This window comes from Lupinus angustifolius, chromosome LG16, assembly GCF_001865875.1.
Source record: "Lupinus angustifolius cultivar Tanjil chromosome LG16, LupAngTanjil_v1.0, whole genome shotgun sequence".
NCBI classification, from domain to species: Eukaryota; Viridiplantae; Streptophyta; class Magnoliopsida; order Fabales; family Fabaceae; genus Lupinus; species Lupinus angustifolius.
In genome coordinates, this window is record NC_032024.1 from 888262 (window position 1) to 915532 (window position 27271).

Genomic DNA, 27271 nt, shown 5'->3' on the forward strand with positions numbered 1-27271 from the left:
ATATCACTACCAAATGAGTCACTAGTTGATTGTAAAAGCAATTATTCTGTCTTTTCAATACAATAATCTATAACATAACAATATAAAGATTTATACATGTACACTCTATTATTTATTATTTATACGACTTTTTTCTTGTTGTTGAAAAATCTAACAATAAGTAAAGATCAATAATAAATGATGTGATAATGAGTATATTATTTTCTGAATATGTAGTAAAAGTTAAGCTGTTTTGGTGAGAGATTCTTAAATACAATCGCTTAATCCAAATTTGACAACAAGAACATATATGATTATGAAAGAAACAACAAAGAAGCGTAAAACGACACCGTTGAATTAACAACAACAACAACTTCAGAAGCAAAACCTATTTTCACACTTTCTCTCTCTAAAACCATGCTTTCTCACTTACGAGTATGATTATTACTACTATAGTTACAGATCGAGTTTGAGTTTGAGTTTGAGTTTGTGGTTGTGGATTTTTTTTTCGAGTTTGAAAATTCAATGACTTCAATTACTTCGTCAAATTTGTTGTGTTTCAATCCTGAGTGCAAAGAATTCAAATCTGATAGACCTAAGAAAGGTTGGAGACTACGTACCGGTGACCTAGCTGAGCTTTGTGATCGATGCGGGTTTGTAATTTCAACATTTTTCACCACTTTGTTGACTTATACACTGTGAATTTTAGTTTTTGAATTTTATTTATTTTTAAAATAATATAATGATTTGAGCATGTTTCACGTGGTAGTTAGTTTACAAGATAGTGGCTAGCTCAGGTTTATAGGTTTGGTTGTTTGCTTCTGAAAATTTGGACAAGGTTTATTGCTATAATAAGAATTAGCTTCTTAATTATGTTATTCTGCAATGTTTTATTTGAAGAGGAAAAGATGTATGCACTGACAGTGTATGAGTGTTATACACTGTCATTGCATCATGTACCGATATTTAATTGTTATTGACTTTTCAAAAAAGTAATCTAAATGAATGGTGGATGATGGAGTGCATGTGTATAAATTTTTACACCGACAGTGCATAGATTTTATACCCTTTGCCACTATTCTGCTTCACTAGTTTTAGATTTCCTAACTTATGAGTCATGTCTGATGTTCTTTCTGTTGCTTCAGTAGATGCTAAGTAATGCAAGTTATTCTTTGGTTTTTTTATGGATGGTTTTGATGCTGTTTTCCTTTACATAAAGATGTCTGTTCTATTCAACTTGTGTGTATTTTTCTAATGCTTAGTTTGTGTTCAACATTTTTGCCTTGTGGTTATGGCTTCTCGGGTCTGCTGTTTTCTACGTTTTGATGAAAGCAATTGAATTGTTAGCTAAAATGAATGACTTGTGCAGTCTGAATATCATCCTAAATCAAATTCAACTCTACTCATCACAAATCAAGTTGATTCACTAAATTATCTATATTTTCTTCTACCTGCAATTGGTTTATGTACAAATTAAATGGACTCTTTTTGGAATCTTATGTGTTATGTGGTAAAAAAGAGTTTTGTAATCGCATTCATAAACATGTTTAATTAGGTTCAGTAACAGAGGTTGACCTCTGGATTTCATAATTATTCATTTTCATCGTTTGCTTATGATGGAAAGAATAAGTAAATAATCGTTGGTTTATTGTATTTGATAACAGAATTCTTGTTCAAGAATCTGTTTTCCCATATGTAAATAATTATGCCGGTAGCTCATCATATGTTTTGTTTTGATATGTAATGCATATGTGCTATTCCTTCTGTAAAATTTGGTTGTTTCTATGATACTTAGTTCTGCTTTTGAAGAAGGGAGATTCTGTGACATTTTTCACTCAAATGCTTCTGGTTGGAGGAATTGTGAGACTTGTAGGAAGGTGAGCCAAATCACTATATACATGCTTAAGTGCTTGATGCATGTTTCTGTTAGACACGAGTAGTTTTTTACACACAGCTCCCCATAGGCAAGTTTGCATTATTTAATTTTAACCGATAGTAAGTCTTTCTTTGCAGGGGATTCACTGTGGATGTATTGTTTCAAGTCATGCCTTTGTGTTGTTGGATCCTGGAGGAATTGAATGCTTTGCATGTGCCCGCAAACATATTCTTTTGGTAGGTTTCTCTACATTGTTGTGAGGACATCTGTTCCTCCCCCTCGTCTGTTTTGGCTTAACTTCTTGTGCTGTGTATAGCATGAATGTCCTGTGGGCTTTGTGGACCCCTTTTTTTGTTCTGTTTTTGGTGAAATGAACTTAAAGAGGTTTTAATGTCATAGTCAATGGAGAACTAATTTTGATGAGTGTTGTATTTGTTACTGAATTAAATTCTTACTTTAGTTGTCCTTCACTGCTCTTTTGATTATATTTTGCTAGACGTATCTAATATATATACACACACTAAGACTGTTTTGACACCATGTTTGCATTAAATTTGTCCCTTTCTCTTCCTTTCCCCCTCCATTATTTTATGGTTACTACATCTCTTATTTTTGTTCTGTGATGTCCAACTTTCTGCATTTCAATCCAGTCTGGGTTTGCCTTTGTTTCCCCCCCTCAAAGTCTAAAAATGTCATTTGCCTGTTAGTTGAGGTTACCCTTTGTCACTTTTTGCTTATATCATAAAATCTTAAACTCCTTGACAAGAAAATGAGCCTCAATTGTTGGTCTTGGAATGATGCTCAGAGAATATCTCATTATTACAGTCCTGTTTTGATGCTACATTTTTGACATGTTGCAGCCATCTAACCCAACATGGCCACCATCTTTTTCCCTTCAAAATCGTTTATCTGAGAGACTTAGAGACATGTCTGCAAAAAGTTGGAGTCAATTAGCTGGGTCCGGGCCTGTACCATGGAAGCAAGCACCCAATCTGTTCAGTTCAGTTTCTTCATCTGAGCTGCGTCCAGATGTCTCCCCTCTAGTTGGATTATCAAATGGCATTGATAAAATTTATGGCAATGAGAGGTTACTCGCCTCTTCCTTGGAGAAAAAAAGTGAGGATTTGTCTGGAATATCAGTTAATTGGAGCACGAATTTTGGTCCACGGGAAATGATGCTTATGAATGGTAATTCAGGCTTTGACCTTCTCTCCACATTTTACTTTTCCATTATCAGGTGTAGGAGACGCAGAGTTTCTGATTAACAAGGAGATCGCTATATAACCTGATTATTATATTGCAGGAGTGAGGAATGAAGACAAATCAAGTTCCTGTTTAAATATGTGTCAGCAGCCTCCTTCTCTGAAGGAAGATATGTCCCCAGCATCATTTGCTCTGTCTGTACCTTATGCGACTCCAAATGAAAGAAATGGTCAAATTGGGGTAACTGGAAGTCATTCACAACAAACTACACCTCTTCCAGGAAAGCAATTTAGTGACACTATGCATTTATCCATGGACTCCTCGGGTGAAGCCCAGGTTCGCAATGGACGACCTCGAGCAGATGTCCGAGGAAGAAACCAGTTGCTGCCACGATATTGGCCCAGGTGTACTGATCAAGAGCTACAGCAAATAACCATAGAGTATCCTTCAAATAACATATCATGATTTGTTTATCACTTTTTTAATGCATTTCAAGAAGCTACAACAATATCTTAACTTTATGCAAGTTCTACTTCTGTAATTACTCCCTTATTTCAAAAGACCTTGAGTGCTAGTGATGCTGGGCGAATTGGGCGCCTAGTGCTTCCAAAAAAGTGTGCTGAGGTTGGTCTTGAGATTCTTTCTTCTAGCTATTATTGGGAAGTCTTTTTGGATTGAGCATAAGTTCTGTGGATGCATGATTTTCGTAGTAAACTGAATTTATTGTAAATAACTATTGGCTTTCTGCCATTTGTAATGACTGCATGCCTTAATTCTTGTTTTTCACTGTAATTGTTTACACTGATAATATGCTTCTTGTTTGGAACATAAATTAGAATACACTTCCAATGAAGCATTGAGATGCTAATTTTGTAGTAAGTTTATGTTCGTACCCAGCCCCCAATTAGGAAAGTATATGATGAAATAAGGATGTCCTGAATGAATCAGTTCGACCATCTTTTTTTTTATGAACATTTTTAAGCAAAAATTATATTATATATTGCTTCCATGAACAGGCCTACTTCCCACCAATTTCCCATCCTGAAGGGTTGCCACTTAAAATCCTTGATGCTAAAGGAAAAGAATGGATATTTCAGTTTCGTTTCTGGCCCAACAATAACAGCAGAATGTACGTGTTAGAGGGTGTCACTCCCTGCATACAGTCCATGCAGTTGCAAGCAGGTGATACAGGTAGATTCATGTCTTCGAATATATTTAATATTCTTGTTATTCCAATCCAGCTAAGTGGCACTTTACCTTCATGTGTCAGATACTCATATTTGCATGAACCTTCCTTGTGGCCTTGTCTGTTTGGAGTTGTTCATAAGAACTTGATGCTATTTTATTCAATTCCAATTAATTTTTTTCTACAATTTCTTCAATGCTAAATTTGCCTGATGACACTAACCGTATCATTTTGCTTGCATTTGTGTCTTCTAAATTGTTATGGTTCTAGATCTTACCTTGGACAATGCTAATTGAATCCTTTTGTCTGATGTGCTTAAGATTTTCCTCCCTCATTTTTGTGCTGTGTGTGTGTTGTACCACCATCTTGCTGTCATTGATTGATTATTAGTTGGAGTTCTTGTTGTGGCTGACCTGAATTGATTTTCTTAGTAACATTTAGCCGGCTGGAGCCAGAAGGGAGGTTGGTTATGGGATTTAGAAAGGCTTCAAGTGCTACGCCCTCCGACCAGGTAGCCTTGAATAGCAATGTACACTTTCCTGAACTATGTGATTATACGTTTGACTGTAATTATATAGTTGAGTGAAAACATGCCTGCTGATTTTGGTGCAAATGGTAACAATGAGATTTGAACATATGGCCTCCACAAACTATCAGAGTCCCTCACCATAGCTGAAAACTAGTGGCTTTGGAGATGTGTTTGCTTAGCTCTAACTTTAGGTGGATGTTTGTAAGAAAATTATACACATGAAATTAGTTTGGAGTCATATGTAAGGAATCAACATTTACCTTCATGGAGATTTTTCGGATACAGAATGTTGTTCTATTATGCCGTACTGTTGTTTCTGACTTCAATTTTGTATATGATCTGGATCTGGATCCAGCTTAGGTTTCTATATAGCTAATATTCTAGTTGTGCATATTTTCTACCAAAAGACATCCATTGATTTGATAAATAATTCCATATCTTGTATATGATCTGGATCTGAATTCAGCTTTGGTTACTATAGCTAATCTTCTAGTTGTGGATATCTTCTACTAAAAGATGTCCATCAATTTAATAAATAATTCTGTATTTTTTCTGCGTACTATGTATGTTATACATTCGGTATCCATTTATGTAGTTTGGTGAAATTTTGGACTTGTCAACTAAAATTTACACCTGTTCACATATTTTTCTGTTTGCAGGACAATGAAACAAACAAGACTGGAATTGAATTTTCTGCACAGGGTGAGGTTAGTATCACATAACTGACCACATTGTAAAGGCTAATGTTCATCATGTAAGAATTCTCATTCTTGGTTGCATTTTTTCCTGTCGTTTAGGTCGAACTGGCTGATCCTAGTTCATGGTCTAAGATTGATAAGTCAGGATACATCGCGAAAGAAGTACTGGGTAGCAAATCTTCAATCAGAAAGAGGAAAAGCAACATCTTGGGTTCAAAGAATAAACGCCTGAGGATCGAAAATGAGGATCTAATAGAGCTGAAAATTACATGGCAAGAAGCTCAAGGCCTGCTCCGTCCCCCTCCTAGCCATGTTGCCAGCATTGTGGTGATTGAAGGTTTTGAATTTGAGGAATATGAGGTACCCTGCCTCTTGCTTGACTTCAGAAATGGTGTAGTAGTACTGCTGTTTTACTTTTTTACTTTTGTGATATTCTGAAGCTATCATTAAACTTGCTTTCTACATGAAGGAAAGATTATGAGCATATACTGATATACACAATGAATGAGATTTGGGAATTGCTATGCATTATGGAAACACTATAATGAACCCTCTAAAGCATTCTCATTATAGCCCAAATCTCAGTGCCTTTATTCTTTTGAATGAGATTGGGAATTGCTATGCATTATGGAAACCTTTATGATGAGAATGCTTTTACAGGATGCTCCAGTACTCGGGAAGCCAACAATTTTCACCACTGATAATATGGGGTAAATCACTTATCTTTAATTTGATATTTGATCAATTTCTTAATATGTTTTGTTTGCTTTTAAAGTCTTAGATATTCAATGATTTATGATCTGCATACATTTCCGAAAATATGAAATGGTGTTCTGTTGTATGCATATCATGGGTAGTGGAAACCAAGGAAAATGAATATTTTATTTTGCTGTTTTGATGATGATGTTGCTTCTCTTGGTGAATTCATTTTTTTTTATGTGGGGGATGTTCTAGTTTCTGGAGCATATGTAAAATTAATTACCAGTTTTAAACAGCTTTGTGTAATCTGGTAAACTTCATTTTTTGTAATCTATCTGGAAACAGTCTCTCCACTTGTGGCAGTAAGACTATGTACATCTACCCTCCTCAGACTCTACTAAGTAGGAGTCTCATGCACAGTGCTTCCTTTTTTATGATGATATCTTGAGTTTGATTTTGTGTTGTTGCTTGCGTTGGGAGACAAGTGTGTGATTTTTAGTGTTCCCGCACCTTCTGAAGGGATGTTTTCAGCATATTTTATAGTTGTGCCTGTGTTGTCAGTTAGTTCCTGAAAAGGTTGTATGTATTTTTCTCTTATATAGTGTAATTGACTTTACATTTAGAAGGGGTGGTTTATTGCGTTAATTTAATGTTGTAAGTTAATTGTCTATAAAAGAACTTTATTTATGTCAGTGAAAAGATCCAGTGGGCTCAATGTGAAGATTGTCTCAAGTGGCGTAAATTGCCAGCAAATGCGCTTCTTCCATCAAAATGGATGTGTTCCAATAATTCTTGGGACCCAGAAAGGTACAAGAGCGATCCATTCCTTTGTCATAGGCATTTTTGTTCTGTTGTGTTATCTTTAGTTTTCTTGCACTGCAAATATGCTGATGAACTTAATTAGAAGTTTTAGCTCTCCCAAGTAGATAAGAATGTGTTCCATTCAGCCCATTCATACTGTATTGGTATGGACTATAGTCTAGAATTTGTGTGATATTCGAGAGGCTGTTTCCGTAAAACCATGCATCCTGTTTACCGGCAATGTATTTGGCTCTGTTCCCCCTCAACTCATTCCATGTTTGCTTGCACTAAGCACATTATTAATCTAACAAGGCAGCCCCGCAGAATAATTTCCTCAAACTTTAATTTAAATCTATATAAATATATATCTTTTAGTTCATTATTCTTATATGTTGAATCCTCTATGCTGCCAGATCTTCTTGCTCAGCTGCACAAGAAATGACAGCAGAACAGCTTGAGAATTTGCTACCCACCTGTAATTCAGGTTTGAATTATTTGATTGCTTCACTTGAATCAATGCCTTAGATTTCTTTTCATATATGATGTATTGTTGATACACTGAATTTCTGAAGTAGAGTATGAAACTACTATGTTAATGCATTTGTTTGGCAGCTGTATCCAAGAAAATGAAGGCAGCCAAACGGGATCCCGATAATGCTGAAGCTTTGGAGGGACTCGACACACTTGCAAATCTAGCCATCTTGGGGGAGTGTGAGGCACTTCCAGCATCTTCCCAGGCCACAACTAAACACCCACGGCATAGACCTGGCTGCTCTTGCATTGTTTGCATCCAACCTCCAAGTGGAAAGGGCCCCAAGCATAAGCAGACATGCATATGTAATGTATGCTTAACAGTGAAGCGTCGTTTCCATACCCTAATGTTACGCCGTGAGAAGAAACAATCAGACAGAGAAGCAGAGACAACACGTAAAAAACAGCAGCAACAGCATCCTCAGCCGTTACCTTCATCCGAAACTTTGCTTGATGATGATTCCTTGCCTTTTAGTAACACAGGGGATAGCAGCAGCCCAAACCAGAACAAAGAGGGCAATGACGGTTCTGATGATGATCCTATCCAGATAATATCATCTACTTCGCCATTCAAAGGCCAAATTGATTTAAACATCCAGCCAGAGCGAGAAGAAGGCTTTTCGCCTCATTCAGATTCTGGTGGTATGAAGTATCTCCATGATGCCACTGATATGCATCTCAAGCAGCAGACTATATTGAACTCTAGTACCGGAGACGCATCAGGAAGTCAGTCACAGCAGGTTGGAGATGAAAAACTTAGAAATGGTGTATCCCATGGCAGTAGTAGTCATAACAATGCTGATAAGGAACATGCCCAAGCTTTGCCTATGAATGTGTGAAAATCATATTTGAAGCTATAGCTTTAGTTAACACATTCTTGCAAAGCTATATTAGACTGTGGAAAGTACCTTTGCTGTACATTGATCTTGCCTTTTCAGATTTGTATATAAAAATGAGTAGGAAAAAAAGGCAATTCATGAAAAACTAATATATTATGGTAATATCAGTGAACATGATAGTGATTTGTGTAGGGAAAATTATGAAATGCAGTTGAATGGGGTGATAGGTTGAAGCTATTTAGTTTCTATTGAGAGCTCACCTTTTCACCTGATTACAACCACATTGAAAATGTAGCTAGTCCTAATTATTTCTCCCATGTTCTTCTTAGCCTGTAACATGTTTCTAGTGCAATATCTTGAGTGGAAGCACACTTTTGCCCGTTTCAGTGAACAACCTTTGACATGTGATTGCTTTTTTCTCATGAATGTCGGGTTGGGTACATCTACCTTTCTCGGATTTCACCAAGTAAGAGCTTTATATATCGGGTTACCCTTTTTTATGTGTTGGGTTGGGGGTTGGACAACACACCATTATAACACAACAATCACAGTGAAATGGCTTAGTGGATAGTTGGCAAAAACATAACCTTGCCAATTAGATAGCATTACTTTAATTAGTTTTAACTAAGTTTGTATTAATATATTTCTTATTGAAATAATTAACCAATTCGTAAATGTGTCATGCCCTCTAAAGTTTAATGTAAATTCCTTGAATGCAGCAAACTTCAATCTCCTAATCTTTGTGAAAACATATATAAACTTCTAGTTCTATTTTAAAAACTTAATTTCATATAAAATATATCTAAAAATAAAATTTCCAAAATGGTTGAGGGGATAGAAAAATATGACCAAGTGTACAAGTAAAACAAGTAAAAAAGAACAATGCCACTTGTTAATATATGAGTAACCTTTGGTATATCCAACTTCTAAACACCCTTCTTTAATTGGTATCAAGTTAATAATATGGTTGGTCCTTGTTTCACATTAACCATGAACCTCTAATACTTCCACCCCAAGTAAGAAAAAAATTGGATTTTCCCCTCAGAACCTTTTGTTGGTAACAATTGGTTTCTCTTACCTTTTGTCACCTTCTACTTTCTTTCCCCTTAGTAAAATTTATCATCATTATCTATTGGAGGATGAATACAAAAACAACCCAAGAGTTTGATATTGACCAAAAGCATTTATGGTATATGCTGTTATAGATTAAACCATTCTGTTTCTTTACTTAGCAATTATAGAAGATATCAAGTTACAAAGGCAAGAACAAAAAGTGTTTGTTATTGTTTATTACATCATTGATTTCTAAGTATCAAAGGTGTAAGAGAAAAAAAGTGCAAAAATGAATGACTTATTCTCAAGTTCCTTCAAAAAATACACTGATTTGAGGGAACAAACTCACCTTGATGATGTGGAGGCAGGGAAAGAAACTGTTAATCTTGATAAATTCTTTGAAGATGTAGAGAATGTAAAAGAAGAAATGAGAGTGGTTGAGAAGCTTTATAGAAAATTGCAAGAGGCTAATGAAGAAAGCAAAATTGTTCATAATGCTAAAACCATGAAGGATCTTCGAGCGCGAATGGATAAAGATGTTGAGCAAGTTCTTAAACAAGTTAAGATGATTAAAGGAAAGCTTGAAGCATTAGAGAGATCCAATGCTGCAAATAGAAATATTGCAGGGTGTGGTCCAGGTTCTTCAGCAGATAGAACAAGAACTTCAGTGGTTAGTGGCTTGGGGAAGAAGTTAAAGGATATGATGGATGATTTTCAAGGGTTAAGAGCAAGAATGCAACTTGAATACAAGGAAACAGTTGAAAGAAGGTATTTTACAATAACAGGAGAAAAAGCAGATGAAGAAACTATAGAGAATTTAATATCAAGTGGAGAAAGTGAAAGTTTTCTTCAAAGGGCTATTCAAGAACAAGGTAGGGGTCAAATAATGGATACAATATCAGAAATTCAAGAAAGACATGATGCTGTTAAAGAGATAGAGAAAAACTTGATTGAGTTACATCAAGTGTTTTTGGATATGGCAGCTCTTGTAGAATCTCAAGGCCAACAACTCAATAACATAGAGAGTCATGTAGCACATGCAAGTTCATTTGTTAGAAGAGGCACAGAACAACTTCAAGAAGCAAGAGAGCAACAAAAAAGTTCTAGGAAATGGACATGCTATGCTATTATTCTTGGTATTGTTCTCATCATTGTGATTTTGTTTCCTCTTTTGACAGCAATTTTACCTCATTTGATATTAAAATAAACAAACATGGCAATAGTTACCTTGAACTTTAAGTGTAATAGGAAGAAAACAATTGCAAAGATGACAATGAAGATTGTAATAGCAAGTTGAACTTAGTTGTTTTTGCCTCTTTATATAGATAATGGTTGAAGAATATGATATCCAATATATTCAAATGGTGTCCTAAGATTTCTTATATCATACTATAAGTATATTGATGTGTATATATAGAGAGTAACATCATTTACAAAAAATCATGTATTTTTATTTTTCACCAACATAACATGAATCGTTAAACTCACCTCGATCCCATTCTGTTTATGTAAAATCGTTCAGTCAAGTTAAAATTTGGTCCTATATTAGATTTAACTAAATATTCTTTAACACAAATAACTCTAAACTTTTTTGGTCTAATGCGGTCAAGTCCAAGCTCGAATCGAGTCAGACTAAGATGAATCTTGTAGGTCAAATTATCATCTTTACTTCCTCTTAATCTCATTATTTAACCAATTCAACTAGTAATGTCTTATGTTATCTCAAGAACTCTAACTTTTTTTAATAAAATCTACCACACATATATACATTTTACTTACTTTTCTCCTGATGTACTATGCCTACACCCATAAGCAACCCAAAAAGGTTGCTCCATCAACATTGCTTATGTTACTAATGGACCAAGTAAAGAAGAACTTTAGGATTATCGGATAAAAATTTGTTGTCTCAAATAGTATTTTAAAATGAGTATTAGCATAGATGTACCACAAGATGGTTGCTTAATTCATTCATTTATATTGTTCACATCCACTTCCAATCATGATATGTCATTTAAATAATTCAACTAATATTTTTACTCCATCCCAATAATTCTATTTTTTAAAATAATAATAATAATCTACCTCACTATCTTATTTTTACACATTTTTATTGCTATAATGATGTTCCTTGTTTAAGAAACGTACCTTAAATATGCAACTCATGATCAATTACAAGTGCTGCGTCCTTTGATGCTCAAGAGATATTATTCCATATTCAACTGAACAAATTGGGTATAGAAAATAAACTAGAGTACCTCTATTACTTTAATCTACTATAATTATAGAATGGCTAACACTAAAGGAATCTAAACAAAAAAGAAAGAATCATTCGAAACTATTACAAATACACTGTCTTTCAATGCTTTAGTATTTCCATTAAAGACTAAGATGTTGGTTTTACATTATTATCCTTGGCTATCTTTGTAGTCTAATTTGTCAGAAACGTGAGAACCAAATGATACAAGGTGGTCCGACCGGTTTGACCATTGAACAGACATGAAAACAACTCTGGTTTGCAGTTTTAACTGAATGAGTTAGACCGCTTTGAACCGGGAAAATTCCGGTCTGACTGTATTAAACCCGGTTAAATTGAAATAATCAGGGAAGTAAACCGGACAATTTACTTAAAATTTAAAAAAACGAAACACTACTCTAATATTTTGTTTTACCCCGGTCCAAAAATATTGAGAGATGTTATTTCAATATCATTATACATAATTATTAATTATATAAAAAAATTCATTTGTATATAATTATATATTTATTAATAAATATTATTCATTATATATGAAATCATCCGATCCGACTGAATGATTTAATCAATCAAATCTGATATAAAATCTCTTCAAGTTTAATGTCCAACTCAGGTTCGGTTAAACCAATCACAACATAACCCATGACTTATTTGCACATGCATGTCTTGCACTATTCATGATGTCAATTATTAGGCAGAATTTGATCATGATATGAAAGTATTCATGAAATCCATATAGTAAGATTGAGGAAAAAATATTAAAAATAAAATACTAAAGTAATAAAAGGACAAACAACTATGGTCCATATTGTAGAGTTAAAAGCTTTGATGATCAAACAAGTATTCAACCTTGCCAAAAAGTACAGGAAACTCAAACCAAACAAGTATAGGAGCAAAAAAAAACAGTGCTCAACTATAGCTCCGAATTCTGTATCTAAGTGAGAAATGCATGAAAAATCAAATGAAAAAATGGTATAATGGATTTTGTCCGGTATCTGAGAGAGAAATGCAGAAATATCAAATGAAAAAATGATATATATTTTTTATGGTATTATTAAAGATTTCTATCATCTCATCACCTTTTTGGTAAGAACTAATCTTTTTTGGGTTCATGAATACTCCCTCCCAATAAATATCGTTCCCACGATAAAAAATTCGACCGGATCCAATAAAACCTTACACTAGACCAAAAATTATTATTCTTACTATAATAGAACACTTAACCTTAGTGATATAATGTCACACTAATATAATAATATTTTTACCTATAAAAACAATAACTTTTCTCTCCTATTTCTTTTCTCATCCACATTATGAAGCTAAAAGCTTTATTGATCAGCACGAAGTCATAATCCTTTGTAGTTTGTAAAATATATAAAGCCTTAAAAATATATAATCTGTCACCAAACAACCAACAACTCCTCACCAATCATCAACTCCAATAGTAAACGTAAAAAAGAAAAGAAAAAATAACAAAATATAATTTTACATGCATACCCCACACTCACTCAATCATGTACCAACATTGGTTAGAGAAAGAAGCCATAAATGAATTATAATAAAGACTCAACATCAAACTCATCTAACAAACTCAACTGTTCCAAACGGTGTCTCTTTCCCCAATAAAAAGTAGTACTTTGATTGATTTGGAACATGAGTGAGACACCGTTTGGGACAAGTGATCTCTAACCCAAACTTCCAACCCATTTCTTCATTTTAGTTTTCCCTTCAAAATGTGGTGCCAAAATGGTAAACTTGTTGAGGCATCCAAAAAGGTTAGAGAACAAAGGGTGAACATGATCAATGAACTTGTTGCAATAAAAATCATACCCATTTTCTGAGATTATGTCTCTCATATAAGCTTTCTCAAAGTTCATAACTTCAGTGAAAGGTTATATATATACATACAAAGTGTGGAGAAGAGGATGGGACACGCGCAGTGAGAAAAGATCCTTGCTTACTGAAGAAACAAAATAAGCAGAAAAGGAGAGTAAGGATCAAAAGCACAAAGTTATATGAATTAGATTAGGCATAGAAAGTAGAATGATGAAAAAGAGAGCAATCACATAATATATACAAGTGAAGAAAATGTCTAAAAATATAGTTTTTTTCACATAAACTACAAGTAACACAACATATATATAAGGTTTATATACTCACATAAACTACAAGTAACACAACATACTCAACAAAACAAGGATTGGTCATTCTGGGTTTCTCTAAAGCATGAGAATAATCACACAAAAAATATTCTTTACTTCTGGGTTCGAGTAATTTTCCATAAATTTTCTGAGGGATTGATGCAAGAAAGTATGAAAATACGATGTATCAGCATCAGAAGAAACCAAAAATTTGTAACACAAAATATTTACATTACAGGATTTGGAGAGAGAGAGAGGAGTGGGTAACTTACAAGCAACAAATGCAATAATTAAGAGATGAAGCGAAACGCGTTTGGAATGAATGAATACATGTGAAAGTGTAATGACGTCAGCTTTATTTTCTTTTTGTCAGATATTCCTTTTTTAGCAAAGTTTTTCCTTTTCCTTTTAATGAGGCTGAGGAAGAGAAAAATTATTCAAGTTTGAAGATATAATCTATATGAACTAACGGAGAAAAAAATCTTCAAAAATCTGGGATAATAACAATATAAGATCACAATAAGCATGGATTGAATAACTATCACCGATTAATTGTACCCAACTCTGTCCCTATTTTTTGTTTCAGCCGATTGAAAATTGACAATTAGATAAAATGAATATTCATTAAAATTAAAACTAACAATTTTATATTATTGAATGTAATGTTATTGATTAGAGACACAAAAATAAGTTTTTTTTCCACCAATGACCCTAGTTAGTGGATAAGATACTAAAGTAATTGTCACATACCCATACAAATAATAATACTTGACTACTTGTAGCTATCTCCATAGGCGCATGAGTGACAACCCTAATTTTGGTCCATATAATAACGCTTGTTGCCATATGCTCATACTAGAATTCATTAGACTCAAATCCAAAATAACCAAACTAAAGATCTACAACACAAACTATTACACTCTTCTTATAATGACTTAAACTATCCATTTTACTTTTTATTGTTATATAAAACTCTTACACAAAAAGGTAAAACAAGAATGAGTTACGATAATAAAAATTGGTGATGATGTTATTTATTGCTTGAAGATGGGATAATATATGTATATGGTATCAAGTGTTGATATATGATGATGATACAAATTAGAGATTTAGTTGGCATTATTATATCATAATATTAAGTTGTTTAATGAGCATGCATTATGGTCTAAGACAACGTATCACTTATTCACATAACTTTTACATATGTAAGAGGATGAGCTAGGTTGGATACTATTATACACATACTCGTCACATTCAATAATATTTAAAACATTAAAATATGTGAATAGAAACAACTTTGGAAACGTGTAATTCCTTTCAATAAACAATCCAACATAATAGATTAGATTATTGTATAATAATGAATATGAATAAGGTATGTCATAGTCATAGAAAAAGGAAATTGAAAAATAATATTGTAGGGGTGCATGGGAAAACAGAGAGAAAGAAAAGAGAAAGAAAGTGACACATACTACTGTTAATATTGCTGCAGCTTCTTAAGGCATCTACGTGTAGCAGTTCAAAACCATTCACTCATATCTCCTTTTTTCTCTTTTTCTACCCTCATCACGCTCTATTTAATTCAAAAAGCTTCCTATCTTTTTTAAAACAATCACTCCATCATAATGTTAATGGGGAATACATCTATATATATTAATGTTTTATTTGGTGTCCACTGGTTATTAATTTATTAAACATTTGTGATTCTAAATGCAGTTTTTGCACAGTGAATAAGGGTCAATTTTTAGTCTTTGAAGATAAAGAATAGCGCATATGCATATAGGAACAATATATGATTCACTGATTAGTCTTTGAAGATCAAAAGATAATGTAAAAAATACTTTTATACACAATCAGTGTGTCATTCACCATTCATTTGCATTATTTTTTATTTTTTTAAGTCAAACATAATTGAAAATGAATAGTATATAATACAATGATAATGTAAAAAACTCTTACGCTATACATTTTTTTATTCTCTAACCAAACAATATGTGTCAGATTACAAATTTTCAGCATCTGCAATATCAGCCAGGGATAACTGTAAAATTGATTATCTCATCATCCACACCAGTGCAAAAACAGATCTCAACAACACAAGTGAAGACAATAGTGAGAAAAACTGAAAACAGTGAAAAAGCTTCTAAAATAGAGCTTAGTGTAAATTGTTCAGTGAGTGAGATACACTCTGTATCTTATATAAAATGCATTAAGATCTTATCAAATCCAAAAAATATGGTAAAACTTGAAAGAAACGCAACAGTGTGTGTCAGATTACAAATTCTCATCACCTGATATATCAGACAGGGATAACTGTAAATTTGATAATCTCATCATTCACAGCACAATGCATACATCAACTTGAGAAAAATTGAGAACTGTGATTATTTAACTAAACATAATCATAAATCTCAAATTACATAATCAATTTCAAACAAATATTATCACATTGTGAACTAGGTTTTTTGTCAAATAATAATAATGCATTAACGGTTGTAGCGTTAACCTATGTGGTTTCGATGAAGTTCTTGTGAGAGAGGTGAGGTGAGAAGCACGCGCCGCACGCTCGACGGTGCGTGAGTTGAAGTTCATCTTCGTTGGTAGGGTTTCCCTCTTTCCCTCAATTTAAAGGGTTTTCTGTTCTCTAATTGGGCTTTCTAATTGGGCTTTATAATTGGGCTTTCTATGTGGGCTCAACCTTACCCAATTGCAAACTAATTCTGCCCAAACTCTTAATAGAACTCTTTTATTTCAAATTCAATCTAGCCTTTATTTTATTCTTCACTCACTATTACTTGAACAACAATCTTTTCAATAGGATGAAGTTGTTGTTAAGATAAATTTGTCCACCAATAATTTATTGGTCTAGTGGTGTAAAGTATTATTGAATCATAGATAGACCAAAAAGTTAAATATTTGATTTTTATAAGCAATAATTGTTGGTAGAGGCGGTCACACACCATGAAAAAGTGATTAGTTCCTTAATCATAAGGTGATGAATACCATTCTTACACATATTTGTCATACCATTATAAATAAAATAATAAAAATATCTTGATATATTACTTTTAGGATCTTTAATCCTTTTACTTCACTATATTTCAATGATAATGACATAGTTCTCTACATAATTTATTTTGGTTTAAACACGTTTATCTTGAATTTTAACTTTAGTCACACATTTTTTAACCCTTACTTTAAAATTGCATTTGCTTTTCCATTCCATGGACAAGTCTTTGTTTAGCCCCACTTACCTGTGAATGTTCTCAGCTTGAACAGGATTGCCTCTAGTGCGAAAATACCTGTGAGAAACAAAAAAAATGATAACATTTGTATTGATTTTTAGTTTTTTCCCTTTTGAATACAAAATTAATGGAGAGACAGGTCGGCTGCAGTGCAAATGGGTATTTAATCCTAGAACATAAAATATCTCCTGATATAAGGAGATAAGCTATCTCATTCAGCCACTAAAATCACGACATATATCATATTTAATTATTTTCTATAAAACTATTTCTAAAACTAAACAAAATAGTAAATACATCATACTTTTACTAGCGAATGAGATAAATTATCTACTAATAGCAAGAAATATTTTAATCTCTTAATCATATTGATATGTTTGTTGTTGAGCACAATCTAATTAATGAGGCTGCAGGTGCACCCCTCTTCTTGTACTACATAGAGTGGTTTCACAAGTCAAAAACTTCATTTATTGCATTCAAAGCCTTGTTCATTTAGGTACCATAAAGTTGACTTGTTATAGTTTAATTGGAACCAAAAAATCAGTTCTAACTCTCACTTATAACCTTGTCTTAAACAGTAAAAAAGGCCTCCAGCCAATGTTAGTAAGAGTTTTTTTAACACATTTTTATAAAAAATTTCATGTGATAGTGGAGAGAGCAAACTTTTGGTTACTTGTAATAATTATGTTTTATAACCTATAAGGTTATTTAATTGTCATTAAGAGTATAGATATACAAAAATATATTATAGGTAACAATACCAGAGAATAAAAAAATATACATTATGTTTTTTACTATTTGTAAGATTTTTATTTTATTCAAAATTTATTATAAAACTATTACATAATTAAATTATTTAATATATAGTGGACATTCATTTTTATTTTGTCATCACAATTATTTTAAATCGAAACTTGATATTTAATTTCCATATAATTAAATTGGGGACCCAAATTTTAACCTCACACCGACTTTGGTCATGGCTCAACATTTTAATTTTTTTAAACATATGCAATCTTTAAACATATGCAACCATCCCATAGTTTACATTATAATATGCATTCTGATGTAGTCTTGAAGGGGGACACACCCAACGATAATGAGATAGAAGTGTCATGCTTTAGATTTTATTTTATTTTCAAAATCTTTGTATTCATTCCTTAAATTATGTTTAGGTTAATATTTCATAAGTTTTTTTATTCATAGAAGACATGTTTAATATGTTTGCTCACTACAAGTTAACAATATATGATGACTAAAATCAACATGAACTCAAAATGGAAGAACTAAATATTTAAAAATATAAAAAACTAAAATATGTATGTCCAATAAATACAAGGACGAAAATTTTACTTAAACAAAATCTACACTATAGATTCTTTAATTATAAATTTTAAACCATATATCCCTATTGTAGGTGAAAATATAAGTATATCATTATGACATTGCAGGTTAGAAGTTAGAGTAATTTATTGAAATATGATGACTTACTCTTCTCCAAATTTCGTTTAGGTTGATAGTATATTTAAGAGGTGGCTAGGTAGTTGATGCACATAATTTTCTACACTATATTAAACTAGGACTAGTTCTTTCTCCACTTTTCATTTCTCCTTACATGCACATTTTTAATTCATATAAAAGAATAATACAAAAAGAAATAACTCATCTATAACATTTTTAAAGTATATAGAAATTATACCCATTTAATTACTTTTATACAATAGTCAAAGATGTAATGATTAACTAAATCAAGAAACCCATGAAGTAAAAAAAAACCATTTTTATCTGATGTTCAAATATGATTTGACCAAGTAAGAATACAGTATATAATGATACTTTTATTATGTTGTTTACCATAAAATTACATTTTTATTATTGAAAATATGAGAAAATAATAATTACTTGTTTCTCGAATAACGTTATTATTATTAAATTTGATGACAAGATATGTAATGGAGGATGATGATAGCAAGAACACATGGTAGTGGATTTGATTTCAAAATGTCATAAAACTATCCATGAACTCACTAGGGCAGACAGAGACAGAAGCATGCAAGTACCGATGAACATTACTTCTTTCAAACACTCTCCCACTCCATATCTCAAGTCAATCAGAGTGCTTCATTCCATTACTTTTTTCTTTTAAAAATATTATTTTATTCACATGTTAATATATAATTAGTTTGAGACATCGAATGAGACACTGTTAAAGATAGATGATCCCCATCGTGCAAGTACAATAATTGCAACCAACCTACTCCAAGATCATAAATCTTCTCATCTGTCCTCCACACCCTCCCAATAAATGCTTTCTAATTCATTCCACTAAATACATTTAAATATTCCTCCTCCACTTATATCACTTTTCTCTCATCAAACTCCACTTTCTCATCACAATTTCATTTCAAAACCCACTCACCAAAAATGAAACCTATCACCACTTTCATCTTCTTCACTCTACTTCTTCTCATAGCTGCTTCAACTTCTCTAGCAACTCGACCAGTTTCTACTGAATCTTCTCCAAAGGGTCAACTCAAAAACTCCAACAACAACAACAACAATGGTGGAGGCAACAACTATGGTGGCTTCTTTGGTCCTGGAGGAGGGTTCAACATACCAGGTTATGGAAACGGGTTTGGGAATGGTATAGTAGGAGGAGGGTATGGATCTGGGTATGGAAGCCCTAATGGAGGACACTCAAAAAATGGTGTAGTGAGACCAACTCTAGTGTGCAAAGATAAAGGTCCTTGTTACCAGAAGAAGGTGACATGTCCTGCTAAGTGTTTCACCTCCTTCAGCCGCTCCGGCAAGGGCTATGGTGGCGGTGGCGGTGGTGGTGGTTGCACCATTGATTGCAAGAAGAAATGCATAGCTTATTGTTGAAGGAAACACATACATGCAGTAATAATAATGGTAACATTTGTTAGTTATTATTGCTAGTGTGGTACTGTATTATCATATTATGAATGAACTTTATAGTTAATCTTGATCACCGTTTTATTAGATAAATAAAAGATCATAGATATATCTTTTATATAGGTTGCTTTCTATTTTCTCTAGTATTGTATTATCATATTCTGAGGATTATGGAGTATGGAATGTTTCTTTTTGCATACTATATATTATATGAAAATATAGTTTATTATTCAGATGTTGTATTTGGAACAAAGAGTGAGATAAACTACTTTTTCTTGAGTGGACTATATCTCTCAATTGTGTATTTTCATTTCTGGTCGTGACTCGGTTAGTAAAGATTATCTTGTTTCATGTGCTATTTAGAATAGTTGCGAGGTACGCAAACAACATTTAGTGATTATACCTAAGCATAATTTAATAAGATAAAGGAAACTAAAACTAGGGTAATGATAAGTTGTGTGAACTAATAATGAATTTGGAATGTTAATAGCTTACCCTCTTTCTTGTTAATGTATTAATGTGAGTAGACTATAGTATAAACGAGGTTTGGAAACAGGAAAAAAAATGATTTTTGGTGTTAGAATGGGACAAAGTTCAGGTTATAGATGTGATATGAAGTTTTAATGTTCATGTGACTACAATTATGGTATTTAAGAACCGAATCAATGAGTATTTTAATAAGAGTTTAAAATATATGCATTGATGGTGTAAAGTTTTTTATACTGTTGACACATTATCTATCATTGATTTATAATATTTTTGTTTGAAAAATTAATACTAGTTAATATATGAATGATAAAGATACACTTGTCAGTATATATATATTAATTCATTTGAATAATCCAATCAATGGTATAGAACAATATTTATTAGTTAGATATATTAAAGATTGAACTAATCATGTGGCAAGAGCCCTACATTCCAAACACTAAGCTAATAGTCCCTATTGAAGGACTCTTCTCCCTGTCTATCATGCTAAGGATAGGTTAAGGACCTTAGTTAATTAAGAAGGAATATTTAATGATATTGTTAAGAAAGTTAAAAAAAAATATTTCAAATGATATTGTTTAAAAAAGTATAAAAAAACGTAATTTTAATTCATATATGAAAGTATTTGTTTAATATTTCAAGAAATAATGAACTTAAATTTTTTAAGATTGACGTACTCTATGAAATTTTAAAAAAATGCTCTCAATACAGCTGCAAATTTAATTAGCCATTAACAAATATTCATACTTATGCCGTATCAAATGTTTTCAAATTTAATTAGTGAATTGTTTTTTTAGGTCCAAAACTCAACACACAAATTTATAATAAATATTTTATTTTAAAATCTCCTTAAAACACAAAGGCAAAAATATATGGAAATTAAAATAGTTTAATTGAAAGCTGACTTGTTTTTTCACTTCATTGGACTTGTAACATCCCATTTCAACTCGTAGTTAGTAAGCAACAACCTTATCATTGCATCAAACTTGTTATTAGGGGAGAAAATACTACTAAGTTGTAGGATGAAAATCGCACATAAAAAATACGATTAAAATCACATTTGAAAAAAAAAATTGGGGACCAAAATTGCATTTTAACCTAATTACATTCAAGTATATGTTTGGCATAGAGAAAGGACTAGAAAAAAAAATGTGGACCATAACACTAAGAGAATATAAAGAAACATGTGATTTTTTCAAAATTTGAATGAATTAAGAAGACACTTACATAGAGCAACTAAACAGTGCCCTTGAATGAAGCTTAACTTATCAAACCAACTTATAGATTAAAAGAACTGCTAAGAAGAGTGTCGGATACCGCGCCATCTTCTTCGGCGCCTTTGTTCGCTACCCTTAAATGGATCAACCCAGTGTTTATCATCGGCAACAGCTTGATTCCATCTCTCTTTGAAAATTTCAAGTTCCCATGTTGATTGTCTTCTTATCTGCTCAAGCCATGTTAACATGTAAACAATGTCATTTGCAAGTTACTCGGCAAGATATCGATACAAGACTTGGTTTCGGAGAGTAGTTCAAAATCTCACCTCGCTTCTCACATCAATGCCTTGTCTCTGATTATGAAAGGAAAAAAAGTGAATTTTAGAAACACTTGGATAGTTAATGAAGTAGGATTATAGAGAGATTAATTAATCTAAATGTCATTAAAAATCGTACCGTTGTCGATTTTTTAAGTTTTGAAACCTGAATGAAGGAGAGAAAATATTATATTTTGTTACAAGAGACAAAGAGAATAGCAAAGAAAACAAGTTTTATTTCAGTTATGATCCATACCAAGAAACTTCACCAGACAAATGAATTTTACAGGAAAGTATTGGGTACGAAACTTCAACATCCGGAAAGAGGAGAGGTGAATACCTTTGTAGTATCATGACCGCTCCCGCCTAGAGTTTGTATTCCCTTGTGAACAACATATTCACGATCAACAACTCCGACATTTCTAGTTCGATCTCCCTGAATGATGACATGAATCTCGTTATCGATGCTTATCATGTAGAAAATGAAGCACAAAGATGATGGCAAAGAAGAGTAAGTGCAAGTCAGACTAGTTAACACATGATCAATTGTTCATATGTAAATTTTGAATGGATCAGTGGAAGAAGCGACAAATTCCAAATTGATATACTATGTTGTGTCACGAATATGTGCGGAAATATTTCATGACTCTGCCTCTACCAAAGGCGTATCACAAGATTATTGAAGCATTGGTGCATCATCTAAAAACGGCGTTACATACATTATCGCTATATTTACCACTACCGGAAAAAAAAAAAAACAGAAATATTAGCCTGACAAGCCCATTGGAAGAAGCTCACATTGGAGTAGAAAATAAAAAGGAGGAAAATAATTCTAGGACTACGGTACGTAATAAATGGTGTCCAGAAAATGCATGATTCTTACCTGTGCACAATATCCTAATTTCATGTCCATTCCCCATCCATGGACAAGGTCATTCTGTAAAAAATGAAACCGATAATGATAAGTTATCAGCATTGAGTACCAAGAATGTGGAATATTTTGATCTATTAGTAATGCAGAGCAAAGATTGAATTCTAAAAATCATAAAAGAAACAAACATGTATGGAAAATCTTGAAAGAAATCTAGGACTTTCTTTTAATTAGAACTTATATTTAATATTCCCACGAACCATAAAAATAGTATTACCTGTATAAGATGCCAAGTACAATACCAGGCAGATCGAGAGAAAACTGGAGCCATACCTTCCACAAACCTACACAAGTTGTATTGTTTTTGTGTCATTATACAATATCCATGACAAGAGTTATCATAAATCGCTAGAGGAAACTATCGATTCCTCTAGTCATTTTTCTTATGCTTCTTCTGCAAGTCCACATACTCCATGTAGAATACAGGCTTGATAAATCATCATCTAGAACATTATGGTATCGTTCTATCCATGTAGCCGACTCCACCTAGTGGGATAAAGGCTTGGTTGTTGTTGTAGTGTACAAATACAGGCTTGATTAAACATCAGAACAAATTTAAACATCTCCTGCCATCTTGATGGCGGATAGAAGAAAAATAACTCACGTGAACAAGATCCAACAAGAACAACATCCTAAAAACTACATAAATCAACCAGGTTCAAAAAGTAATACTTACCCGGTGCATGGTGGCCCTTCACTTGCATCTGAACACTTTGTACTGCCTCTACGTTCATAGACTCTTCTGCGTAAATGAAATCATCCGGTGTAAGCATAATAATCATTGAATAGAAAGCATGGATGAATAGTCTCTAACAATAAGTCACCTATGAAATTTCTTGGTTCTAGCTCTAATAGTAATTCTATGGTGTATCTCTGTTGAATTTGGGTCAAGAGCTGGTTGAGATATTTCTAAACCTTCTTCTTTTACAATTCTAACGTATCTGCAAAAACAGAAGCATATATTAATTCTTTCGTTGATTTGATGAGGCACAAACGTATAAAATCCTTTCAAAAGGTTATTGACTCGCCTTAAAATTAAAACAAGATTAATAATATAAAACCAGCAAAAAAATCATTCTTTTCCCAAACGAGCAAAAATTCTCCGCAGCCTAATGCGGATAATATAGAGCTTATTGTGCATGTACATTGAGGAGGTAGACAATTCTCATTTCCGATTTAAACTTTGAAGATAAAAAATATCATATTATCTTGTAATCAAATAAAAATGTAAATTTTCATTACAATTACTATATAAACAGTAATTAATAACATTTGCCGCGGACTGCACACAAATATCAAAATTCTACCAACGGAGGAAGAACAACAAAAGCATCATTTTATACCTTGATGGAGAAAAATGCTCCACTCCTAAATCTTCATCCCAGAGAAAGATATAATCATAAACAGAAACTATATCTGGATGTAAAAATCTTTTTGCAAACCACCTGACAAAGAACTCATGAATTAATATCAAAGTTTAGAAAAATAAATCGTGCAATTACATGCACGTGTGCGTGCTTACACATGCATATAATGTTACAAACAAAGGTAAACACCTTAGGCAACAATTATACGAGGACCAGCAGTCTGAAATGCCCGCAGTTACAGTAAACAGAATAGGGATACCAGAACAAAGCCATATTAAAATAAGACATTAGTGATTAGTCTTATAATTACCACTTCGTTTGATTCTGAGCAACGATATGTATGGCTTTGCTACTCCAAGCGAGATTCTCCCATTCATTCACATTTCCGTCATAGTGGAATAAAATAATTGTAAAATTTTCTGGAAGAAACTGAAATAAATGAAATTAGACAAGGAATGTTGATTAAAATAACTTTGACAATCTAATAAATCACTAAAAATACCTTTTTCACCATCGCATCAACATTTTGCTTTTGTTTAATACCAACTGGAACTGCCAGCAAGTTACGGTTGGAGTATACACTAAGCTGCAATTTCATAATCACCACCAAGTAATTACATTTGTTAGTTCGGCTAATGGAGTTCCCCAATTCTATGTAGGAAATGTCAGACTCAAAAGACTAAATAATAGAAGTGAAAATAAGACAAAAATGCTGGCTAACCTTTGACCTTGAACCACTTCTCAACCATAATGGCCGTAACTCGAGATCCGAATTAGCATGTACGATACCTCGTGGTAAGCCTCTCAACTTCCCAAAAGATGAAGAATATGTCTGCAGTGGCATCAAAATTACCAATGTGGATTAGAAAATATATCCAAGCCACATAATCATATCAAATTTGTGCAAGAATTGTAAAATATCCAGGTGCATCACAAAATTTGAAAGCAACCATAGCCATCGTTTACTATAACCAGCAGGGTTTCTGTAATGCATCACAGATCAAATCTGTATAAAGAAGACTTAGACAGCTAACGTTTACCTTTGATTCTCCCCAGAAATTCCACCTTTTGTCTATCTGATAATGCCAGACGATAAACACAGACGAAAGACTGAAATTAGCTCACTCGGCACGAGAATACAATGTGTCTCTTAAATGGTGCAATATTAGAAGGAGAAAGAATTTAGTAGTTCAATGTTTTTGGGAGCCATTTCACAAATTTTATGATCAAATAAATATTGCATCATATCATCAACTAACTAGACACTTAATCAACATTTGACCCTTAGTATATATAACATACAATGATATCCAGCATAATTTTAACCGAACATGTACCTCTTCTTGTTGATACTGATACATTGTAGTTCTATACACAATGAACAACATTACTGTGAACACAAATGCCATAAAAGGCAGTTGTTTAATCTTGAAACTCGATTTCCCCTGCTCCAACAAAATATATGTCAACATGGTGAGAAGTTACAAATAAATCTTCCGAGTGGAAGATTGTTTGCTAGTTCTGCTTAAAATATCCAAAGCAATCGAGATTAGAAGAAAAGAAGACAGACCCCATCAGATAAGCTGCTCTTTTTTCTCATCAGAGATCTCCATGATTTGATCGGATTCATGGAAAATTGAATATTCTATTCAGCCTTCATAACAAGTTGCTCGCTATAAACCTGTAACAGAAAGTATAAGTTATAATTTTCATAAACAATTATTAAGAATATGTGAAGCGAGTGATTTAACAAAAAAAGAATATCCTAACATATAACTCAATCAAAATTCCAAGTGAACATTGCATAATTCGCCACGACCTATATCAATATTGCATGTTACAAGTTTTAGCTCCTAAATCAGAACAGTAAATCTATTGGCAAAGAAAACGAACACAGCCTCGAAAACATACTAGAGTACAAGAAAAGGATATGTGAGCTAAAGTCTACAACAGAGAAGCTTAAGCGCTGAACCGAAAAGCAAGCAATCATATTTAGTGCAAAAGAAGATACCCATTCACATGAAATGTGGCAATTCACATGAAAAAGCCAATATATTAGTGAATGGGAAAAAATTAAGGATCAATTAAAAGGGAAAAACATGCTTAGAACATTGGCAATGATGACAAGACCACGTTTCATGAAACTGAATCTACACCCCTTTATCAACAACTTCAACCAAATCACCATATAAAGAAACAACACGAACTAATGAATTTAAAAAATGGTATCAAATTGTTTACAACATAAGCACCTAGAAACACGGAAAAAACATCATACATTAGATTTTACCCGAAAACAAGGGTCACATGAAAAATGAAAAGGGGAGATGGAAAAAAAAACACCTAGCTACAACTTTGAGCTATAGAACTCAAATTAAAAGTCTTTAATTCAGACCAAACTCCAAAAAAATAAATAAAAATAAAAGGAATTCAAATAACTTCCATAGGAATAAATAAATAGTAACTTATTATCTATGCCGTTTCATTCAGATCTGACCCTATCTTCTCTATAAGTTCTTTATACTCATTTCAACAAAGAGTAAAGTTTCATATCATAAAAAAAACACCATTCTAAAAAAATCATTGACTGATAAAACATCTTATTCTCCTCTTTGACCACAAAATTGAAGATTTCCCACTGTTTCTTTCAGACCCGGATCTTCCCTGAATCATTGTTTAATACTCATCACAGTTGAATGCTATAAAAAACTAAAAGAAAACATGCAAAGCAAAGTTCATGAAGCATAAGAGGTTCAGAAATTTAAAGGGTAGGCATGAAAAACCAAAAAGCATAGAACTTTGAACTTGGAAGATCATTTCACAAAGATCTTACCTAAGAGATTGAAGTTGATGCAGAAAATGAAGTGCGTAGAACACAGAAGTAAATGATCGGAAATGAAAGTGCATGTTTATTTAAAAGTAGAAAAAAAACATAGAAGCTAAATCTGAATGCATGCGTGTATGTCCTTAGCTATAACCTGAATCAAGAGTGTGATGACA

At 32.8% G+C, this 27271-nt stretch overlaps 4 protein-coding genes and 1 long non-coding RNA gene across 15 annotated transcripts; 3 read left to right on the forward strand and 2 right to left on the reverse strand.

Moving 5' to 3' along the window:
- LOC109329635 (B3 domain-containing protein Os07g0563300-like) lies at nucleotides 325–8578 on the forward strand. Of its 4 annotated transcripts, XM_019563342.1 has the most exons (15): nucleotides 325–454; nucleotides 497–632; nucleotides 1775–1856; nucleotides 1993–2091; nucleotides 2716–3043; nucleotides 3159–3498; nucleotides 3586–3682; nucleotides 4075–4249; nucleotides 4676–4755; nucleotides 5433–5480; nucleotides 5571–5831; nucleotides 6132–6181; nucleotides 6864–6977; nucleotides 7385–7455; nucleotides 7584–8578. In XM_019563342.1, the coding sequence occupies exons 2-15, from the start codon at nucleotides 505–507 to the stop codon at nucleotides 8339–8341; spliced, it is 2631 nt and encodes an 876-aa protein (XP_019418887.1). In that variant the 5' UTR covers nucleotides 325–454; nucleotides 497–504; the 3' UTR covers nucleotides 8342–8578. The 4 variants fall into 4 exon arrangements, with proteins under 4 accessions (XP_019418887.1, XP_019418891.1, XP_019418888.1 ...); XM_019563343.1 differs by having other exon boundaries at nucleotides 355–632; nucleotides 7385–7446; XM_019563346.1 differs by lacking the exon at nucleotides 6864–6977 and having other exon boundaries at nucleotides 354–632; nucleotides 7385–7446.
- Nucleotides 4798–10757, forward strand: LOC109329638 (syntaxin-124-like). The gene is made up of 2 exons (XM_019563355.1): nucleotides 4798–4802; nucleotides 9669–10757. The coding sequence occupies exon 2, from the start codon at nucleotides 9684–9686 to the stop codon at nucleotides 10599–10601; it is 918 nt and encodes a 305-aa protein (XP_019418900.1). The 5' UTR covers nucleotides 4798–4802; nucleotides 9669–9683; the 3' UTR covers nucleotides 10602–10757.
- LOC109329640 lies at nucleotides 12980–14046 on the reverse strand. Its single transcript, XR_002105567.1, has 3 exons — nucleotides 13809–14046; nucleotides 13339–13608; nucleotides 12980–13230 (listed from the first exon to the last, which is right to left on the reverse strand). It is a non-coding gene; the product is annotated as an uncharacterized LOC109329640 (long non-coding RNA).
- Nucleotides 19405–20072, forward strand: LOC109329639 (heterogeneous nuclear ribonucleoprotein A3 homolog 1-like). Its single transcript, XM_019563356.1, has one exon. It carries the CDS (start codon nucleotides 19459–19461, stop codon nucleotides 19915–19917), a length of 459 nt encoding a protein of 152 aa, XP_019418901.1. The 5' UTR covers nucleotides 19405–19458; the 3' UTR covers nucleotides 19918–20072.
- Nucleotides 21506–27271, reverse strand: LOC109329636. Of its 8 annotated transcripts, XM_019563348.1 has the most exons (17): nucleotides 27105–27243; nucleotides 26615–26670; nucleotides 25842–25952; nucleotides 25609–25716; nucleotides 25306–25347; nucleotides 24993–25103; nucleotides 24774–24857; nucleotides 24582–24700; nucleotides 24248–24349; nucleotides 23729–23845; nucleotides 23581–23646; nucleotides 23122–23188; nucleotides 22857–22910; nucleotides 22314–22409; nucleotides 22113–22139; nucleotides 21983–22012; nucleotides 21506–21883 (listed from the first exon to the last, which is right to left on the reverse strand). In XM_019563348.1, exons 3-17 carry the CDS (start codon nucleotides 25899–25901, stop codon nucleotides 21737–21739), a joined length of 1230 nt encoding a protein of 409 aa, XP_019418893.1. In that variant the 5' UTR covers nucleotides 25902–25952; nucleotides 26615–26670; nucleotides 27105–27243; the 3' UTR covers nucleotides 21506–21736. The 8 variants fall into 8 exon arrangements, with proteins under 8 accessions (XP_019418893.1, XP_019418894.1, XP_019418897.1 ...); XM_019563349.1 differs by lacking the exons at nucleotides 26615–26670; nucleotides 27105–27243 and adding an exon at nucleotides 27250–27271; XM_019563352.1 differs by lacking the exon at nucleotides 26615–26670 and having other exon boundaries at nucleotides 21983–22009; nucleotides 25312–25347.

Bases quoted from the DNA above. Each gene is read 5' to 3' on its own strand.
- LOC109329635 (XM_019563342.1), top strand. From the start codon at position 505: ATGACTTCAATTACTTCGTCAAATTTGTTGTGTTTCAATCCTGAGTGC. The intron at 633-1,774 runs GTTTGTAATTTC...TATGATACTTAG, and splicing joins GAGCTTTGTGATCGATGCGG to TTCTGCTTTTGAAGAAGGGA. The intron at 5,481-5,570 runs GTTAGTATCACA...CCTGTCGTTTAG, and splicing joins AATTTTCTGCACAGGGTGAG to GTCGAACTGGCTGATCCTAG.
- LOC109329638 (XM_019563355.1), top strand. From the start codon at position 9,684: ATGAATGACTTATTCTCAAGTTCCTTCAAAAAATACACTGATTTGAGG.
- LOC109329639 (XM_019563356.1), top strand. From the start codon at position 19,459: ATGAAACCTATCACCACTTTCATCTTCTTCACTCTACTTCTTCTCATA.
- LOC109329636 (XM_019563349.1), bottom strand. From the start codon at position 25,901: ATGAATCCGATCAAATCATGGAGATCTCTGATGAGAAAAAAGAGCAGC. The intron at 25,104-25,305 runs GTTAGCTGTCTA...ATGCCACTGCAG, and splicing joins GGGGAGAATCAAAGGTAAAC to ACATATTCTTCATCTTTTGG. The intron at 23,189-23,580 runs GTAAGTATTACT...CAACTTGTGTAG, and splicing joins GAAGGGCCACCATGCACCGG to GTTTGTGGAAGGTATGGCTC.